Source organism: Mesoplodon bidens, assembly GCF_964165515.1.
Source record: "Mesoplodon bidens genome assembly, chromosome: 7".
Taxonomy (NCBI): Eukaryota; Metazoa; Chordata; class Mammalia; order Artiodactyla; family Ziphiidae; genus Mesoplodon; species Mesoplodon bidens.
In genome coordinates this window covers 5,177,080-5,199,216 of record NC_138164.1, presented here as the reverse complement: position 1 = coordinate 5,199,216, position 22,137 = coordinate 5,177,080, and the positions used below count along the sequence as shown (strand labels likewise).

The window sequence follows — 22,137 nt, the reverse complement described above, 5'->3', positions numbered from 1 at the left end:
GAGAATCTGATAGGCGCCACCGTGCTCTGCAAATCAGTGACGGTGATAGTGAAAACATGAACACTGCTGCACCTTAATAAAGAAAAATGCTTTACGTAAACCTCAGAGGGAGAGGGGAAGAGGTGCAAGGCTGTGGGAAAGGTATTTGGGGCCAACTTGACCTCCAGAGCACCCTTGCAACTGGACTCGGCCAGACAGCTGCTCCACCCAGCAATGCCAGGGAGGGGTGTCCTGACAGTGGACACTCGGTGGGTGGGGTGGAGTGCCACCACAGCTCCGCTAACTTGTCAGTGGCGTTTCACACTTACTGAGTGGGTCGTTTGGGTTTTGCATTTCCAATTCATCTCCAGACTCTTGACTATTATTATTTTAGCCCTCCCGTCCCTACCAGGTTTCACTTAGACTCAGACATTTCATCCCATTCCAGATTATAGAGCTCCGACTCAAAATGAAATTGGCCTTGGTTGATGTAACTCCATTTCCATGACCGCAGGCTCTTGGTTTGTAATAGAAGCTGGAAGTGATCGCTGTTAGCTGTGTTGAGGAGTGGGGTCCCAGAGTACTTTGGGGAGAAAAGGCGAGGTCCACAAACGCTCTAGGTAATCCACTGGTGGCCACCTCCACACAGAATCTTCCAAATGCATTTGTTCTGCAAAATACACTGATTTTTAGAAATTCTACAGAGAGGTTGTTGGAGGGTCAGTAGTTGCTGAAAGTGTTTAAAAGAAGTTTGTTTATTCCCATGCTCGTAAACCAAATTTTTCTCCATCTCTCTTCCCCTCTCTCTCCCTCCTCTCTCCCTCCCCCGCTTCCCTGCCCCAGAGAAAGAGAGAAGCTTTTCTCCTGCCAGACAGAGGTATAGGGACTTGGGGAATCTTCTAGTGAAAAGCCAAGGCATAGATAGCATCATTTGTTATCTTAAGATAAAAACCTTTCCCAAGTTCTTTTTATAGATGTAACATCATACTCTCTTCAGAGAAGCCCATATCTAAGATAATAAATAATTATTTCTCATGAAATATCCTTTTGAGAGAAGATAAAGTCTCTGAGGGAGAAATACTATGGTTAGAAACACTAACCCACGTGGGCTTCTCCCCTCCAGCCTCAGAGATCTGTAAGCAATCACATGTGAAGATCAATGAAAAGTTTAACACACCTCTGATGAAGTTCAAATTCGTGTGTTAGCCACATTCTAAAGAGAAAGTGGTAAATTACGTGAGATTATTACTTTATCAAAATCCAGGACATCCTTCAAAGCCCAATTCAAGTCCCACCCTCGTCAGGATACTTTTTCCTTACCCACAAAGACTACAATCTCTTCTCAGGACCCTATCTCAGTGACTAGCCATCAATGGACCTAATTACAGATTATCTTATCGTCTTTAAGGGTGAGTTTTGTCCTGTATCCCTTTTTTCCAGCCCTGTAGATATTCAGTAAATTAAATTGACAGCTGATGGATTCACTGGGGAAGGAAAATCTAGTTTGTCAATTTAATTAAATATTTATTCAATCCTTCTGCTTCCCTAAACAAAAAACCAGAAGAAATTAGCCTTGGTTGACACAAGAAAGATTAACTTCTTTCCAAGGAATAAAACTCTGGAAAAGAATAGCAGCTATAATCTTAGAAGACATTTGGAGTGTGTAAAGCATTTTCACATGCATGATCTCACTTATTCTCAAAAGAACCCTGTGAGGATTAAATAGGCTATTTGCTTTTCCAAATTCTTAAATTTTAGGAGAATCGTTTTTTCCCCTGTTACGGATAGGTTGACAGATTCAGAGAGATCGTCACTTGCCTAAGTTCACACAGCTCATAATTGGCAGAGATGGGAGGGGAACCAAGGAGTTCTGAGCCTCAATCTAGAGTTTTTTCCATGGCAGTGAACTGTTTCCCTGTTTGGAATGGATTAAAGAGAAATCAGGGAATTCCTTCCCATGAAAATCTTTAAGAGCCCTTAATAACACCACAAATGACCTTAGACTTGATAAGATTTAGGTACCCCTCTTCCAAAGAAATGAAAACCGTTCTTGGTATAACTATGAAAACTCTTCGAGCTTCAGAAGTCTTTGGCCTGCCCAATATCCTAGAGGAGCTGAGAGAAAGGCAGTTTTTCTGCTATGAGTCATACTTTCAATTTCTATTAAAATTCTTATATGGCTACATATGCTTTCTCTCAGGCTTTGGGCCTCCAGGCCTGTGCTAATTTGCATGTCTGGTTTAGATAATGTCTGAAGTCCCCTCCAGCCTGAAAAGAAACCTCGGATTCTATTATATAAGTGAGACCACATTCCACCTGCCCAGAGTTGATGGTTGTCTTTAACTCCTGTGCTTTTTGATGTGTGGGAGCAGGACACAGAGGTGGGAATGCTCCAGGGCTCACCTGCCAGGCCACAAAGATGGAGTGTTCCTTCAGGGAGAACTCACCTGTCCTCTTCTCAACCACACTGACCCCTCAGAAACACCCTTTCCTGCAAAACACTTCAGAGACAGGTCAAAAACAAATCATAGGAAGTGCTGGGATTTTAAGTTTCTTCATTTGAATGGCCTTCCTAAGTCAGTGTGATTCTAAGACAACAGATTTGGCAATTACCCTGATTCTAAATATGCCCAAACTGGTGAACTCTTTAACAGACTAAGCTCACCTCGCCTTTTACTGTCTCTCACCCGGACATCAAAACGATACTGTCAAGTTTTTTAGCTTATTTTTTCGTCTTCCAACATAAAGTAATTCTCACAAGGTAAAGAACTGATAACAAGGGATTGCCTTTCCAGAAGGGCTTTGAAATCAGTGTTGGGCGACCCAGGCACTTTTCATAAGAAAAGTATGGCACTATGGAGAGCTTTATTTTCATAGCATTAGATAGGTCAAGTCTTTGTTCAAATTGTGTTGTCAGCGAGGCCCTCCCTGTCCCAGCACTACCTGCTCCCCTTTACCTGCTTTCTTTTTCTCCATACCACTCACCACCTTCTTAGATACAATGTCGTTTACTATTTGTTTTGAATGTGAGCTCCCAGAGCAAGGACGTATGTCTGGCCACCATTGTATTCTCAGCACATAGAACAGGGTCTAGCACAATTGTAGACATTCAAGAAAATGTTGTTGAATGAATGAATGTGATGTATTAGTGAAGCCCAATAGCTGGTGCTGGGAAGAGGAAGAACCTGGGGGCAAGAGAAGGAAACAAGGTGATAAGATACAGTCCGTCTCTTCCCAAAGATGCTCACCAAGAAAGGGGCATAAGTGCACAAAGAATTACAGCAGGGGGCTGAACAAGATGAGGGTAATAAACACGAGACCTTCACCGGTGAGCCTTTGCAGAACTCTGGAAGAAAAAGATGCAAAAGCTGAATCATGCAACAGATGCAAGACTATCCCGTATCGCCAGAGAGGGAGGGCAACCCAGCCGAGGAACGCGGATGGGAGAGGGTCAGATCCGGGCTCTCAGCAGAGCCCAGGGGGCTGAACACAGACTGCTTCTCATTCATCTTCAAGCCCTCTTACCTAAGTCAGCTGTTAGGTTTTCTTTTTCTGACCCAGAATCCTCTTAAACCTGAGGCAGATTTGACCCAGAAAGGCTGCCATTTAGTTGCGTCTGCATGACCCAACATGGAGGGGAGTTTGGGCAAACACCCAATTAACTGAGTCAGTATAAATTGCTTTTCCACACAAGGCTGGCCCCCAAATCCCACTTTGAGGCCTTATCAAAATAAAGAGGTCGTTTAGACTTGTGTGTCATTTAAACACAGAGCCCACGGGAGGGACGAAGTCAAGGGAGGGTCCCGGCTTGGTGGGGAGCCTCGTGAGACCGTGGCGAGGCTGTGCCCACAAGGGTGCCACTGGCCTCTCCAAATTCTCATCTTTGAAAGCTATCCATTCTTCAAGCATTTCTCTCACGTGTCCTTTCTTCCCTTTGCACGTGGAATATCTTAAACAGTAGTTTTATTCTCCTCCACGCAGCGGGGCCGGCTCTGAGGCTGAGGGGGCTGTTTGGATTCCAGGACAAGATCCTTGAGCAAAGGAAATCTGATCCAGGATGTTTTTTTTCTGTGCGTTCCAAGTTTAAGGAAAGCCTTCCCTAGATATTGCCCTCCTCCTGAGATCTCCGTGGAAGCCAAGATCCTCTGGTGCTCTTTAGAACATAAGATGCCCCTGAGGTAAAGGCCGAGCTGCCCTTATAGACGGGGTTGAAAGGAGGTGAGGACCCAACTTGGAGCTCCAGGGCTGGCTGGGCAGGGAGCTGGGGGAGCTGACTGTCAGGGGAGCAGGAAGGATGCCGGGTAAACCCTCAGCCTGGTAATATACCAGCAGGCAGCCAGAGCCACCAGCCAGAGCCAGCTTCCCAACCGGCGATTCTAAACTGGGATACAGGATAATCCATTTCTTCTTCTAAAAGAGAGCCAGAGTTTATTCTGATTTGGGAATCACTGATCTCGGAGCACGGGAATTATTCTTCCTTTATGCTTCTCTTCATTTTCAGGGCCTCCTGTAATGACTTTTTAACCTCAGTTCACCAAGGTCAGCATCTTAGAGGTGCAAGCAAGATGGGATAGACTACGTGTATACTGTGTATATTTTTAAGTTGCCATTTATCGAATGCTTATTTAATCCCCTTAACAATCCTATAAAGCATTTGTTATTAATCCTTTTTTTTATTGTGGTAAAAGTCACATAATATAAAACATATTATTTTAACCATATTTAACTGTACAGTTCAGTTGCACTAAGTACATTCACATGGCTGTGCAGCTCTCACCATCATCCACCTCCCGAATTCTTCACCTTCTCAAACTGAAACCCTGTCCCCAGCAAACACTACCGCCCCATTCCCCCTCCCGCCGGGGCCCTGGCATCCACCAGTGTGCTTTCTGACTCTATGAATTTGACTATCCCAGGTACCTCGTATAAGTGGAATCAAACAGTATTTGTCTGCACCTAAGGTATATTGGAATGCGTTTTTAAGGTTAACTTAGAGAAGCAGAACCTGGGGTTCAAAAAGAGGAACCTTTTGACAGAGATTGTTTGGCGGAGTAAATGGCTGAGCTGGGGTCTCATCCCAGGGTGGACTGATTCTAAACGCCACATCGTAACCACCGACCTGCCAGAGAGAAAGGATGTCTGCACCAGGGCGTCCTCGCCCTCCACGACCTTCCACAGCCGGGGTGCCAGTCGCCTTTGCACAGCTTTGGAGGTGGGAGGCCAGGCCAGCGGTCAGACATCTGGTAGTGGTCGCCGGCAGGGGTCGTAGGGAGACAGTGGCAGATGAGGGGCTGGCCCTAAGTTCAGAAGGTTCGGGAAGCAGGGAAGGCTGTCCCGGGTGGGCACCGCAGGTGGGAGAGCCCAGAGGGAAGCAGAATGGGGATGGTGGCCAGTTGGGCCCTGCTTCTCCTCAAAGGCTGGGCCTCTTCTAACCCAGGGCCTCAGAGGGAGGAGGGGTTTGGAGGAACATCTCGCTCGTCCTCTGCCTACAGCTAGGATGTTGCCCCCATGTACAGTCTTCCCTGTATGGGGGAAAGTCTGGGCGATGGGTCTTCCTCCTGGTGGACTTGGCTCTTTTTTGGGAAGTTTGGGCTTTGGGTTCGGGGTCCCCTTTATTAGAGCTTTTCTCCTTTGGCATCATCAGTCTTCCAAGAAAAGAGGTCTGGATCGGACTGAGAGAAGCTTCTGCCCTGAGCAGGGGCGGCCTTGCCCATTCTTCTGCTGAAAGGTCTGCATTCAGAAGCTGGCCTTTCCAAGGAAAACAGGACTAGGTACTTCCAACCAGAAATTCGAAGAGAAGTCTCAGAGAAAATTCATCTTTTTCTATCCAGTAATCGAGAGCACGGTCTCATGTCACACGGGATGAAGAGAGAGGCTTTTGTGCCGGTGTCTCTGCATCTTTGGCCTCCAGGTGAGGGCATGACAAAGTGTGGAGCTGCGCGTTGCCTGGGACACTGGGCTTTCAGACAGTGAACCGTCGGCATCAGAGCAGAAAGAGATGTCTTTCCTGAGATGTTTGGCCAGGTTTCTAGGACCCGTTTAACAGCTTCACACAGAAGCTGAGTTAACACTGGCATGTCTGTGAGAAAGTCACGTCCAGAGAAAGTTTTCCCCTTCCAACAAGGACTTTTCAGAAAAAAATCTCCACACTCATATTTCTCCACCCCAGGAGGCTCTCCTGGAATCTAAGAGGGCATTTAGGGTCAAAGTCAGCCGCACCAGGCATCCCATGACGGAGATACTGCTCAGACCATTATATACTTGAAGCTGAATTACCCACAATGCCTGGCAGTGCCCAGATTCCCCAGAATGAGGCTCTGGTCTCTCTTTGCTTTGGCAAAAATTGATCTCAGGACCGCCTGAAACCATAAGCTCCAGGCAAAGCTCTTCTGAGAAGACTCCTCTGAAAAAGCATCACAGTAAGATTCGTCATCAAGCCAGGGGTACCAGCATTCACTGAAGTACAAAGTGAGAGTCAGCACAGGGGTAATTTTCTGCTGCTCAAGCGTCTGCCGCCACCCAGAAGTTCTGAGACCAGCTGCTCTGTGGGTCCCTAACGGTCACATTTTTGCCCTCTGTGCCCTTGGCCACTCCCTTAAGTGTGTGTTTTGAGAAGTCAGTTCTCAGAAAGCAGACAGTATGCACCATTTTCAGGGTGGGGGGCCCAGGGCATGCTCAGGCTGCCTTGTGGGCCAGGCACACCCCACAGGAGAGCAACCCACGTGCTGTCCGGCAGCCGAGGGTCAGGGAGCTCTGGCACAGCCAGGCGTCGGGCCCGGGGAGGAAGAGTGTTTGTGCAGGAATATGAGTCGTTGGGTAGCTCCGGGTCCAGGATTTTTCGTGTTGGTTGTAGACATATTTCTGTCTGTGTGTCTGGGACTAGAGCTGACCACACTGCTGCGTTCTCACTTGTATGACTTTTAGGAGGAAAACAAGCCCTCATTTCAACAATGACATTGTTAAAACATATATGAAACAAAAAGCAGGCCACTTGAATGAATGGCATCTAGTCCTGGGTTTCCTGTGGGGACAGGTCTCAGCCTACGCCCTGTCATACATGGACTGTTGTCCATTCTGCTCAGAGGGCAGCCAGGGTTAACAGTCTATACTCATCCATCACCCATCACCCAGACTGGAATCCCCTGAAGACTTCATTTAGTGGGGAGCAGCTGGGGTAGAGGCTTTGAATTCTCTCCAGCTAGGAAAATAGAGAACAACAAGAGGAAGCATGTATATTTAGCAAGAAGGAGAAAATATCGGCCCAGTTATTCATTCATTCAACAAATATTTATGGGGTGCTTATTCTGGGCTGGGCACTGTTCTAGGTGCTTGGTTCTATCAGAGAACAAAAGAGGGGTCCCGGGCTTCCCTGGTGACGCAGTGGTTGAGAGTCCGCCTGCCAGTGCAGGGGACGCGGGTTCGTGCCCCAGTACGGGAGGATCCCACATGCCTCGGAGCGGCTGGGCCCGTGAGCCGTGGTCGCTGAGCCTGCGCGTCCGGAGCCTGTGCTCCACAACGGGAGAGGCCACAACAGTGAGAGGCCCGCGTACCGCACAAAAATAAATAAATAAATAAAAAGAGGGGTCCCTACCCTTATGGACCTGACATTCAGGTGGGAGATGTGGACAATAAACATCATGGATTAATTATTGATTAGATTAGGTGATAAGTGGAAAAATCAGAAGGAGAGCAGGGTAAGGGGGATGGAAGCAAGGGAGGGGGTTAATGTGTATTTGGTAGGGCTGGCAAACGTGTTTCTAGGTTTGAACAGTTTAAGGTATTTAATGATGCGAACACAGTAATAATGTTACTTGCTAATATTTACCGAGTTTGATGCTGTGCTGGGCGCTGGGCCAGCTGTTTGCTTGGATATCTAATTTAATCTGCAAGGTGGCCCCGGTACTTCCAATCTCTAAGGCAGAATGCCAGACCTTAGCTCTTGACCTTGGCCTTCTCCATCTTCAGCTTTGTCCTTGCAGTAGGACTTACTCCAAAAACACTGGCTTTCATGTCAATCTTCAATTTAGGAGATGACCCCACAAACCCCAGGGTCCACAGAGAGCGTCTGTTAACCTCCCCAGTAAATGGACCCAGGTGTTCTTTGTAGACTCAGGTACCAGTGGCAGGATTTTCCATGCATGTGGGTAGGAATGAAAGAGCACATGGGAGGAAGCCTTGTGGTCTTTGCTGCTCTGATTCTACACACTGCTCCGGGACCCTTGGCTAAAGACGCCTGCTCAAGGCATGGCCCGCTGCTGTTTATTGCTCTGTTAACTCCACAGGGGGACACAGTTCAGGCTGATTGCTGGTGGCCTCTCTGTTTCTGTCCCTTGCTTTTTTCACCTACTAGGGGACTTTAAGGTTGGTTGGGACCTCGAAAGTCCTCCCGGTCAGGCTTCCCCCCGCCAACCCCCAAGGCATCACGGGAAAGATGGGGCTGCCAGACACTTCTCTGATAAAGCATCAACTTCCAACATGATTGGGCACTCAGAGAAAAATCCAGCCACCACCCACCCTCTGCTGGTTAGAGGGAATTCTTCCAACCATTTTCTAACTTTTGCCTATCTGCAGTGCCCCCAGAGCTAGAATAAAAGAATAGGAGGAAAAGTTGGCAAGAAGTCAAGGATAACTATAGCCAAAGCCATAATTTGGACTAAGAAAAAAGGTTCTTCTGAACGAATATAACATAGCTTTAGAGAAGATGGAAGAGAGGATGGAAGCCTCCGGTAAACTAAGAATTGAGAAGAAACGCTGATTAGAAAACTCTGAGTCAGAGATATTATCAGTGCAGTAAGTCAGAAGTCAAGTCAGAACTTCAGATAACACACACCAATTCCTGGAACTTAGCGATTTGCTTTTTCTCTTTCATGAATTTGTCACTTTCTATTCCACTTTCTGTTCTGCTCCTGCTAGGTTCATCTCCTTCCCCTGGCACCCACCCCATCCATCCATCCTGCACATCACCACGAGCTGCACTCTCCACTACACCCTGGGTTCATGGTATTGCCACCTGCCCCAAGCCTCTCCTGGTTTCCATGGCCTGTAACCCAGAGCCATTAAGCTGGCTGAGTGGCCGTGGACCTGGCCATGACCCTGGCCTCGGCCCTCTCTTCCGTGTCCCCCCGCTGCAGTCCCACAGCCCCACGCATGGTTTCCCACATCCGACACGTTCGCATCTCGCCGCTCACTTCCGCCATATGCCTGCCGGGAATGCGCACTCTCTCCTCCCCAAAGAGGCCCCACTCAAGTCACCCCAGACCCAGTCACACTAGCCTCTCCCTCCCTCACCCCCAGTATCTCCAGCACTCCTTTGGTACACGACCCGTATTTCTTCACAATCTGTTATTGTCTCCTATTTAAAGGTAAGCACTGGGGACTTGTGTCATATTCGTTCACATCCACCGTATAGCCAAACACACAATACGTGGCAGAAATCAGTCCCAGATAAATTGCTGGAGGCCTAACCAGCATCCCCCTCCACCAAAGAGAAATCTTGGAAGAACCCGGCCTTTCCTCGAGGATACCCCAGCCTTGCACACACTCTGCAGACCCCTGCAAGCCAGCCCAGAAGATACCCATGAGAACCTACAACCGCATCCCCAGCTTGAAAACAACTTAGGTTCTTTGTTTGTTTTTGTTTTATTTTGTTTTTAAGCAAGCACAAGAATCTATTTGCAGGAGGAATTGTGAAAAAAAAAAAGTCAAAGAAAAATAAAAACAGACGACTCAAACGAGCCGAGCTTTGTCTCTCTGTTGCCCCCTTCCCTCCCCTTCCTCCCATCTGCATCCCCCTCACTTTCTGTTTTGCTTTTCATGCCAATTGCTAAAGACTGTAATTTTAAAACTGCACTGGCTTTTCCAGAGCCAGGAGGAATGTGCATCCGCACGTGGATTTTTCCACAAGGAAATCATTCCTGTCTTTTGGTTCTTCTTAGCCAGAAACAACAAGAACAAGCCATGGGACCAGCCGGTCCGTCTTTGCAGTTCTTATTCTAATTCGTTTGAGAGGCTCAGAAGGGGTGGAGGGGGATGGTTTGTGTTTCACCCCGCCTGACCGTTGTTTGAAGAGGTTTGTGCTCCATTTGTTCAGATGTTTTTTATGGTTTCTTTGTTGTCCATGGAAAGACTTTGAAAGTCATCATTCTGTATCCTTAAGCTCTTCTGCTATTCCTGCTCCGTGTCTCAATGGGACTCACACCATGAGAAAGGAAAAGAGGGTGTTTCTAGCCAGTCGGTTAAGCAATTTCTGAGCAGGGTTAGGGAGGCATGTGTATTCTTTCAAGAAAGGGATTGGGATCACGAATGTTCCATGTCAATGGAGTGTCCGCCAAGGCGATCTGGAAACCTCTCTGCACTTCCAGGCAGGAAGCGTCTCTCCAGCCCCTCGTTTCTGGTTCCAGTCACATCTCTGGCCTTTTTCCTTTCTCTGTGGTCATTACCCAGCCCTCTTCACTATCAACAAAAAAGCATGAGAGGCCGAGGAGAGCCCAGACGTGCCCACAACATCAGTGTGCTGGAGTGAGGGGTTGGAGCCACCACCAGGGTCCTCACGGCCGGGGCTGTGAGACAGTCTGCCCATGAGCCTTTAATCTGGACGTGACCCATCTCTCCAGAGCTGCTTAAAGAGCTTTGCTATACAGCTTCGGATATTTTTTTCTTGCTAAACTTAGATGATATTTGTAGAATGCCTTATAAGATGCTTCACATATGCTATCTCATTTGATCATTACCTGTCTTCATCCGTTCTGGCTGCTGTAACAAAATACCATAGGCTGGGTGGTTTACAAACAAAAGAAACAAACTTCTCACACTGCTGGAGGTTGGAAGTCTGAGGTCAGGGTGCCAGCATGGTCAGGTTCTTGTGAGAGCTCCCTTTCGGATTGCAGACACCTGACTTCTTTTTGTGCCCTCATATGGCAGGAAGCAGGCAGACATGCTACCTCTGTGACCTCTTCTTATAAGGGCACTAATCCCATTCATGGAGGCTCCACCCTCATGACTTAATTATCTCCCAAGACCCCCGCCTCCCAATACCATCCCACTGGGGGGATTAGACATCAGTGTATGAATTCGTGCAGGGGACACAAATATTCCATTGATAACATCAGCACAACCCTGTAAGGTAGGTAAATCATGTAAATTTTTATTTCCGTATTTTAAAAAATTGAGGTCCAAGGATGTCTGGATTCATCCAAGGTCTCCCAACAAATGGTGGAAGACAGAATTTGAACCAGCCCTATGACTTCAATTTCAGGGTTCTTTCCATTACTTGGGCTCCCAATCAGTGTGTCAATGTTCCTCCCATTCATTCCCCTTTGCCCCAGGGGAAGAGTACACTTCTGGAATTTAGTGATGCTTGAAAAGTTATTGCAGAATTCTCCAGGCCACTAAACGATAATCTTCATGCAACCTTTCTAAAGAGCAGGAGATGCTGATGTACCTCTATTTGTTTTTTCCATTAGACCCTTCCTATGACTCAGTCAGGAGAGGAGGATGGGGCAATAACATGAATTCTGGTCTCAACAAAAGTAAGTAAACGTCACTTTATTCTTTGGGAAGAAAACCTTTTTCTGAGGACGGGGTGGAGAACAGGGTCATAAGATAAAGGAGGATAGGAGTGAGCATTTTGTTTTCCTGCTTTTTGAATGGCCATCAAAATTAATTGCCAATGTAGGACCTGTCAGTGATACCTAGTCCTGGAAAGATATGGGATGTTCACTCAGACCTGTGAGTTTTGTTTCATTGCATTTGGCTTTAGAATTTTTGAAGTTGGAAGGTTTCTCTCATGACAAGGTCTGTATGAATGAAAAATCACCAGATTCGGACTCTGTCATTTAAGTTATGATAATGACCCTTTATGACTTTGCTTTTCTAATTGTCAAGATGTAGTTATACCAACATCTCTACCCCAATTTCATGAAAGGCTGAGAGGGAGGATAACCTGATGAGGGGATGGTAGGGGTCTGACACATCAATTTGTGTTGAAATCTGACCCAAAATCTCCCATTAAGGGAGTAGCAGGAAAGACTGACTCATATGGTCCTGACCCAGCATGTGTCAATCTTGCTATCTCTAGGAAGTAAAATATCAAGCACAGAAATGGATGGTGAAGGGAATTCTTTCAAGAAAGAGGTTGGGACTAAAAACTAATGCCAGCAATAACCACCATCCCTTTTAATAATATGCATTATTTGTTTACTCTGCCCCCAGCCCTTGGCCCTATGGGGTACACAGTGTTGAATCAGACATGGACCAATCTCTCAAGCAGGGGAGAGGAGTCATGCACACATATAACTCTTTCCCTCTGGGCGGTATCAGGAAGGCCAGGTGGACCCGGGGCCATATGATTTGGCTCTGCAAGGAGAGGCAGGATTTGGACCTGCAGTGGTGGGGAGGACTGGGCCTCCCAGGGGAGGTGGGGCCAGGGAAAGACATCAAGGTTGACATATCTGACAGTCAGGAGGACTTGGGTTCCTGGGGTTTAGGATGCATGAAGGGAAATAAGTCTGGAAAGGTAAGGAAGGGGGCGCAAAGATGCCAGGAAGATAGACCTCAATGCTTCAGTCGACAGTGAGTCACTAAGGTTTTCGGATGATGGGATGTAGTGTTTTAGGGAGATGAAACTGGCTAAATAGCATTTGATGGGCCGGTGGGAAGAGAGAGAAGTGGTGAGCACGCCGGTCAGACGAGTCCATAGACGGTGCAAGAAGCAACGCAGCTCTAACATGGAGACTTGATGACAGGGGTGGAAAGGGTGTACCTAAGAGGTGCCATGGAGGGGAGCTCACAAACATGGAAACACAGGAGCAGGTGACCTGTGCTCAAATGCCACCTTCTCCTTCAGGACCTTTCTAAATTTTCATTAAAAATGAAATCCGCAGCCCCAATACCGTTAGACATGCTCTTCTACATACTTACTGCTGTTTATCATTGTCTCCCCATTAAAACATAAGTTCTAGCAGGAACCACTGGTTCAGTGCTGCGTTCTCTAGTATCGAGAGCAGTGCTGGCACAGGGTAGATTCTGGATAAATATTTATGAAATAGAATGAATAAATGAGTAGCGTGAGCAAATGAATGAATGAGAAAGCACACTTGTCCTCCTTCCAGGGGGGGGCGTTGGATGAGGTGTTCCCCTCCCCTCGTGGAGAATGGCCCCACTTACCGTATTTCTCTTCTTGCTGCAGGTCCCCCCCTTGCAGGAGCACAAACAATGAGTAAGAATACTGAACAGCGGCCCCAACCAGGTACCTGTCCATGATGTGCGAACCCTCCTTTGCTTCCTATGTGGCCCTTGGTCCCACATGGTCAGCGGAGGAGGATTTAGACAATATACGGCATTTGTGTCTTTCATAGAATCCTATATTTGACACTATAATAGACCTGTGAATTGGGTACCTGACACTGGAATCACATAGAAACTCCTGGAATATCAGAGGTGAAAGGAGCCTAAAGATTAAAATGCCTCATGTTCTAAAATAAAGAAACTGAGGCCCAAAGAGGTGAAGTGATTTGTGAAAAATCACACGGCTGGTTTATGGGAGAACTAGAGCTACCATCCCAGACTCTCAAGTTGCTTGACCAAATGTTCCCTGTGGTGGCTCTACTTAATTAAGGCAGAGGAACTGTTAAAACCATGGAATTGGAGACTCCAATGGGAAGGGAACCTAGAGACATCTAGGTCTACAACATCCTCCTGTAACTTCTCAGTCTTATGATTACCTCACCTCCACTTGAATACCTCCAGCAACAGGGAGTTCACTACCTGGCTAGGCTCAATTCCACCATGTGAGCCAAAGTTCCCCTCCCTGTATCTTCCATTCAAGCTTCCAAGTTTGCCCTCAGGAGAGGTCTTCCTCCCACTCTCTGTGAAGGTCCTTCATGTATCTGAAGACAGCTGTTGTGCCCCTTCCAAGCCCAGCTTGGTCTTCTCTGTGGGACACAGCTAAGAGTGAGCTCCAAACAAGGCACTGCTCTGGGATGGACAGACATTGTTTTCCATCTCCACTGATGATAAGTGAGAGAAAGTTGACCTACATTTCCTCAGGAAGGCTGAGAACTTGCTGACTGTGAAACACAAGTCAGACAAAGAGGACTTGACATAGGGGATTTAAAGAATCCCCAACAACAACGAAATTAGACATTACTTGCCCAAAATATTTTAGTTGTCATACTGTGTGGGTAAAAAGGGGTAGACTAAGAGGTCTTAAGGACTCTTCAAGTTAATTTGTGGTTGTAAGCTAAACCCCCAAAATCATGTCGATTTTTAAAATTACAATTATAATTATGAAAATTGTAAAGTATCAAACTTACGATAGCATGGCCAAGTTGCAATCCAGGTCTCTACCGTGATTCCCTCGCCTGAAAAAAAGAAGATAAACCTCACATGAGTCAATATTGCAAAGATTTCTTTTATGGCTAAACAATCACATAAGTTTTAAGTAAACTGAGATATTAAGAATAATCATTTTATAGCTAAAATCCAAATTCTGGTTGGTGTTGACATTTCCAAGCTTAAAATCAGAGAAGATTATACTAGAAGGGAACTGGGGAATCCAGGAACCCAACCCATCATTTTGCAGATGAGAAAACCGATACCCAGAGATTGTCCAATGAGTTATTTAGTTTATAACTTTGCTGGGCTAGAACCCAGGCTGCTTGATTTCTGGGCATGTGTTCCTGCTACATCAGAAAAACAGAGACGTGTAAAGTTGTCAGTAATAGTTAGAGCTATTAAAGTCCAGTCATCATTAGACTTCTTTAAGGCCATTTAATAAGCCATACTTCACCTTATTCATGACGATTGAATATTAGCTAGCTCCCTTCCAAGTGGTTTTACTATTCTGTTTTAGGTAATGACAGCATTACCTACAAATTTTAGACACCAAGTATGAAAAACTGATACTCTTTCACGTTGTTTCTGTAATTACGGGGATGAAGACCATAACTGGTCAAGATCTCTGAGGTCTGCAAAAAAAGGCAGTGCAATTTTCTGAAATCAGGCTTCCCTATGATATTGAAATAAAAGTGTAAACCCTTGGGGTATTGTCATTGTTAATGCTGTTGTTTCTAATATTTTTAATAACAGTGAAGCAAATTTCCTTTCTTGTTTCCTTAGATCCATATCAGATCCTGGGCCCGACCAGCAGTCGCCTAGCCAATCCCGGTGAGTTTCCTTTGACCTGAGAGGTCATCTTCCAGAATGTTCCATAGCTTTGTGAGGTCACAGGGACCTCTTAGGTGTCCTCAGTTCAGACACCTGACCTGGGAGTAGCATGTACTTCTTTCCTGGGAATGTTCGACCCCTGTTTCTCTGGTGCACACAGGAGAGGACAGGACTTGTCATGGTGGTGATAACGTCTGTTAGCTGAAGATGCTTCTGGACAACAAACATTTTAGCCCTGTGTATCTGCACTGAGGTTGAGATAAGTTTCAGTAGGGAAAGATGGGGGGTGGGGGACCAGGAAACAGTTCCAGCCAGCTCACGGCAATCTTCCTCACGCAAGTGAATACGTATTCCAAAGGCGCTTTAGTCTTGACTTTAGAAAGTATTGCAGCGTTATCTGGCTACATGAAAGAGGTTGCAGCTAAAATAAACTTGACAGTGTATTTTAAGGGTTCGTGATTAAAGCAACTCTCAAGCGAGCTCTAAATGAAACTCACCTCCTGTGTGAGCTAATAGGCCCTTGCAATAGTGAGACGGGCACCCAGGGAACTCCTGCTGCCTGTGTCTCCAGGCCGTTCCTGCTCAGAAGGCTGGGAAGGCACCAGCTCCCTCTCCTCTGGTTTCCTCTCTGCCCAAGTTCTCCTCTGTAGAGTTTAGAGCCAAGAGCCAAGCACGTGGGCTAAGGAACAGTCCAGGTCCCATCAGCCTAAAGCATTGTCACACCTTCCCCCCTGGACTCTGAAGGACTTCAGCACTGAGTAAAGAGAAGACAGTGATTCAGGCCTTTATAGAGGAAGAGAGTCAGCATCTTGCCCAGAAGGGTGGGGAGTGGCTTGCCCAAAACCACACAGCTGGTTCTGGGTGAATGTCACCTGGCCTGGGGCAGATTATCTTACCATCTAACCTTGCTGATCATGCCAGCATCAGGGGCCAGTGGGTTCTGACCATAAAAAGAAATCAAGGGATTCTTATCCAGGGCGAGAGGACCCTTGCACTTAGGAAATTAGGTTCTGACTTCCCAGGCTGAGCCTCTGTTTCCTCCTGTCTGCCTCGCTGCCTGCAGGGAGCGGGCAGATCCAGCTGTGGCAGTTCCTTCTGGAGTTACTGTCGGACAGCGCCAACGCCAGCTGCATCACCTGGGAGGGGACCAACGGGGAGTTCAAAATGACGGACCCCGATGAGGTGGCCAGGCGCTGGGGGGAGCGGAAGAGCAAACCCAACATGAATTACGACAAGCTGAGCCGAGCCCTCCGATACTACTACGATAAAAACATTATGACCAAGGTGCACGGCAAAAGGTATGCCTACAAATTTGACTTCCACGGCATCGCCCAGGCTCTGCAGCCACATCCCACCGAGTCGTCCATGTACAAGTACCCTTCGGATATCTCCTACATGCCCTCCTACCACACCCACCAGCAGAAGGTGAACTTTGTCCCTCCCCCCCCGTCCTCCATGCCGGTCACTTCCTCTAGCCTCTTTGGAGCAGCGTCACAGTACTGGACCTCCCCCACGGGTGGCATCTACCCCAACCCCAATGTCCCCCGCCACCCAAACACCCACGTGCCCTCACACTTAGGCAGCTACTACTAGACGCTTCATCACCGGTGGCCTTCTCGCTGAAGTCCCCTTCCTCACAGTTCTCGTTGGACATACGTGGCCTTGAAGAGAAAATGAAACTGGATGCTCTTTCTTGTTGGATAGAACTTTTGTACCTGTTCTTTAAAAAGGATTCTTTTTTTTTTTTTTAACGTTGGTATCTCCTGCTTCCTCTACCTTGAACAAAGAGATGGATAATTCCATGGGCCAGTATGCCAGTTGGGAGTCTCAATCTCCTGTCAGCCTACGAGTTGAATATTTAGATTACTGGAATAGTTGTGTCATGGTTCTGGGAAAGAAACTGTAGATTTATATTTTTAGGACCAAAGCAGTTACTTATTGACACACGGGTCTCATCTTGGACCTTGAAGGGTTCATATGATAAAGAATCATGGACTTAACCAGTTATGCTCTGGTTTGAGACTTAGTGAAAATAGAGGCAGGAAGCTTATCATCTTATCTTAGGAAGACCTAACTCAGTGGATAGCAAACTGGAACATTGGTTGTAAGGCTAGTGAAGTTTTCACCCAACTGGAATTTCAGAGAAAGAACAAGTGTGTATTTAAGAAGCCACGGGCATTGCAAAATCTTTCTCAGTGGGCAGTAAATATGCACTAGGCTGACCATTCTCTCTGGAAGTAGTCAAGATATGAACTAAGAAATGTTAATGCAAATGTAGACATTCCTGAAAGCCAGAGAGTTAAATAACTTTTTTTTTTTTAAATAATGACAGTGGGTCCCAGAACTTTGAAAAGTCCTAGGGATTTCTAAACACAAACAGATTCGCAAGTGCTGTGCGCTTGTCAGATCCAGGGTCCACCAACCAGAAGGCAACTTACTGTATAAATTATGCAGAGTTATTTTCCTATATCTCGCAGTATTAAAAGTAAATAATTAAAAAGTGAAAAAGAGTAAAGAAACGAGTTGACCTCGGTCACAAATACAATGTTACTATCAAATCAGTCGTTATTTTTTTTAAAATGTAATTTGTACATCTTTTGTCAATCTGTACATTTGGGCTGTTTGTATGTTTTTTATAGCTGGTTTTAAAAAAGCATAATGGGACTTATTGCGGAAAAGAACACAGGACGTTCAAGTCACTGACTTACTAGAAAGAGAATCACTGGTGTTGTTATTTAACAAGTGAGCAGAAGCAAATCAAGGCAAACTCTTTAAACCGTTCCTGCTTTGGAGATGTTTGTAAATAACCGAACTGCAACAATCGTAACTTGGAAAAGAACAACCAAACTTTCCCTTGTGCATACAAGGGATCTTCCTGCCTTATATATGCAATGTATTTTTTAGATATTAAAATATATATAATTTTGCAGGTAATCATTGACTTTTTTAAACTATATTAAGTGTTAAGCTGACAACTGTCAATGAAGACTATGTTGTACAATAATTTGACTAAATAAATTGTGCCTTTTTCTCTCAGAACCGAGGACACCGTTTTCTTATTTACAACCAACATTCTCTCCCCTGCCCACCTCAGGTCCAAGGGTTTTCCCAGGGGAAGTTTCCTATTGACCTCTTCTGGCACCATGAAAACTTTTTCACATGTACATACAGCAGAAAGTATAGGATCAGTTTGGTTTTTATTGCTGTTTGTATTAGTCAGGGTTCTCCAGAGAAACAGAACCAATGGGATTTATATGGAGATTGATTATGAGGACTCGACTCATGTGATTCTAGAGGCTGAGAAGTCCCCCGGTCTGCAAGCTGGACACCCAGGAAAGCCAGTGGTGTGTAATTCTAGGCAACCAGGGAAACTAGCTGATGGTGTAAATCCCAGTTCAAGGGCAGGAGAAAAGTCCCACCTCAAGCAGGGAGCCAGGGGTGAATTCCCCCTTCCTCTGCTCTTTGCTCTATTTCAGACCCTCCGTGATTGGATGAGGCGCTCTGGCTGGCGTTGGAGAGGGGAGTCGACTTCACTGAGTCCACACATTCAATGCTAATCTCATTCAGAAACACCCTCACTTACATACCCGGAAATACTGTTTAATCTTGGCCACCGTCAAATTGATACTTAAAATTAACCTTCACGTTGTGCATAATGTTTGCAGAGATTTTTAAAAAAATATTATTTAAATCTTCCTCCAGCCTAAAAGGGTTTTATAGGATGACAGCCAAGGCCATGGAGAGTCTGTGTCCAAGAACCAGAACAAAGCAATCAGGTCCATCCAGGATAGACCTCATCCATTGGACTTCACTCTTGCATCCACTGAGCACCTCAAATCCAAGTGGCCATCCCCCTGATACTCCAGCAGAGAATCAGATGGCCCAGCTGCCTCTGGTCCTGTACTAGGAGCTTATGGCCCATGCGGATTTTTAAGATGGTTTTTCTTCCCAGGGAAGAACCCCGCCTCGAGTCGTTTCACTGTTAGTTAGCTCATTTTCATTTCCTCTATTTTATAATGAAAATGAAGGAGGTTTGGAAAGTCCTTGATGTTGTGAGAAATTAGACTCACAACATTGGTCACCTTGTAATCTTCCCTGGGAGACAGTGAGTACCTTCTAGACAATTTGCCTACCTAAACAAAAGGAGACATGTTCCAGTTAAATTTTTTAACTTGCACCCCGCCATTAAAAAACGTAAGCAAATATTCTCAATGTATGCACATTAATTTATAAAGCATATATAAAACTGTTACATTATTATTATCTACCTTATAAAACAAACACAAAATTAAAAAGTTTAAAGAGTGATATAAAAATAAATTGTAACTGAAATTCTAATGGTTTCTTCCTATTTTCATTGTATGGCCTATCTCCCACTGTGAACACTCAATAAGAATGTTAGTCTTTAGAAGAATAAGTATGTATGTATACACCTGTATGGGTTTTCTAGTGGACTTCTAAGAAAGAAGAAAATAAAAATTTGATATAAGTGGCCTAAGCATAGAAAGAGAAATGATAAAGGCCAGGGATGTTTAAGAATTGTCTAGCTGGATTCTTTTGCAAATCTTTTTCTCAGCCAAGTAATTTTCCCATCAATTTTGAAATCTGCTAAGTAGTCATTTGGGAAAACAGAGGCACATACTTCTGACTGCTGTGAGAAGGATGGGATACTGAGACCCTGGAGAGGTCACCCTTTTAAGAGGTTTTCTTAATATGCCCTATTCAAGCACTGGCTAAGACCTTTACAAGGTCTTGGAACTTTGACCAAATATTGCCCCTAGAATTCATCCCCACATGATTTATTCCACATTTAGGAAGCTGGTCCACTCATAACAGGACCAGGACACCATTTCCTCCCTAGAAGCATTTGTATGGAGTGAGGGCTGGCAGTTAATCCCTGAAATACTCAGATTTAGGGTTTGCTAACTTACTCCAAGGCAGCCAGCTGACTCGTCGCAGAGGACAAACAGGATCTTCACCATCCTGGCTGCTAGTCCAGTCTTTCCCCCACTCAACCATTCTGTACCGAGGCCATGAAGTACATTCAGTCTAACAAACAGGGCACGCCAAACAGAGCAGAGCATGGCAAGCCTGTGGGCAGTTCTAATGGAAATCGCCTTCCCCACAGTTTAAGATGCTACTCAACAGCCCTTTTGAGCAGGCAGTCGTTTTGTGTGTGTGTGTGTGTGTGTGCCAAAAAATATTGTTGACTCCCATGCAAGGGAAGCTATATTTTCAAATCTGTTGTTTTACAACATTGTTAATGGTCAGTGACCACTAGGAATGTAATAACACCTAAAATGATCGTTATTTTATTAAACCAATGACATGTACATGCAACTGAACCACCTATGTGTACAATGTTTATTTAGGCCATGAGTAATGCATAAGGTGTGGGCCCTCACACAGGTTATCACTAGTTTAGACCAAACGAGAACATGAGGTTCCAGAACTCTCATGTGGAAAAGAACATCTGACTGCCCTAAGCCAAGGAGCTGCCAGGCCAAGGCAATGGTTGGTGAGGAAATTAGAAAAAAGCAAAACAAAACAACGTGCAGTGCTTTCCTTTAGTGGTCTTGGGGCTTCGTTTCACACTCTACTTCCTCTAAAATCTATTATTAACACCCATTATGTAAACATGTTACCTTAGAAACTATTGAAGAGGTACCATTTTGGGAAGCAACCCTTGGGCAAGGCTCTTCTGCTGCTGAGCCCTGCTCCACACCTAGTGGGGGAGCTGCTCCCCCCAACCCCGCCCCCAGGTCTCCCTTTCATCAACAGCAGTGATGAGGCAATAAATGGTGCTTAGTCTCTTTGGAAGGAGAGGGAAGACAACAAAGAACTGGAATGGGGGGTGGGAGACGGGATCCTAGTGCACAAACAGAGGCTTCAACTCTTCTTATGCAAAAGGACTTTGAGTTTTGCAAAAACACACTGGTCACTTCATTCTACAAAAAATCTACTGAAATCGACACTGCATTCCTTCACCCAGGGAGTCTGGCTGAAGGATTCTGAAAGGTCGGCTGATTTCAAGACTACAAATCCCAGCCTCCCTTGGGGGACAGACACTTCTGAGAGGAAGTGATTTAGCCAGTCAAACCTCTAGGGTTGCAGCCAATTGAGAAAGGGGATGGAGGGAAGCTTTTAAAAGGAATGTCTGCTCAGCTCACACGCCTGGGGTCTGCCTCTCTCAGTCTTACTTGGCCTCCTCTCTAATTGTTTCAGTCTGTCTGAGCTGGTAAATTCCTAAGCTCATAGTCAATTTACACTTAGCTTAAAAGCTCTAGGGGGAAAGAGAAAAAGTTTCCAGGGAGACCACTCACCTACCATTGCTCAACTAACCCTCTGGATTTTAACTGTTACCTCATGTGTTTTCTTAGTGGGAGGAGAGAGGCAATTTAGGCAGATAAATGAGCAGGGATGTAACTCCAGAGGCCCTGGGTTCAAATTCTGGCCCTTCTACCTACTGGGCAACTTATCTGCACCTGTGAACTGGGGAGCTGAGTAATACCTCCCGCAAGAGTTCCTGTGAGATATTAGATGACACACATGGAAAACCCTTTACAAAATACTGTATAGGAAGTATATATGCATAAATAAAATCATGTATATAATATAAAATGTATGTATGTATATATATATATATATATATATATATATATATAATCACTGTTACCTGTTAGTATTTGCTAAGTTTCTCCAAGAACTTTTATTAAGTCCTTGGTAACCAGAGAGCACTCTGTTTGGGGGGTGCAATACAGTGTAGGTTTTGTTTTACAGTCAGAAAGGCATTTTCCAAATGAGTGAAAAGTGGGGAGTACATTGGATTTTCCCCATCCCCAGCTCTCACCACACCCCACTTGGCCTCCTGCCTGTCACTGGTTCTATGTACCCCTAAAGCCCAGCAGACCAGGCTTCCAAGCTGCAGAATGCTGCAAATGAGATTGTTGTGAAGGAATGCTAAAAATGCACTTTTGTCAGAAATGCTGTGTT

At 45.6% G+C, this 22,137-nt stretch overlaps 1 protein-coding gene across 3 annotated transcripts in view; it reads left to right on the top strand.

The window, feature by feature from the left end:
* Positions 1-18,183, top strand: part of FLI1 (Fli-1 proto-oncogene, ETS transcription factor) — a 122,895-nt gene extending 104,712 nt beyond the window's left edge. For all 3 annotated transcript variants that reach the window (XM_081239890.1, XM_081239891.1, XM_081239889.1), the window contains 4 exons: positions 11,442-11,507; positions 13,166-13,225; positions 15,097-15,144; positions 16,208-18,183. In XM_081239890.1, the coding sequence (XP_081096016.1) occupies positions 11,442-11,507; positions 13,166-13,225; positions 15,097-15,144; positions 16,208-16,737 (704 nt within the window). In that variant the 3' untranslated portion in view covers positions 16,738-18,183. The remainder of the gene's footprint in view (positions 1-11,441; positions 11,508-13,165; positions 13,226-15,096; positions 15,145-16,207) is intronic.
* The last annotated feature ends 3,954 nt before the right edge of the window (positions 18,184-22,137 follow it).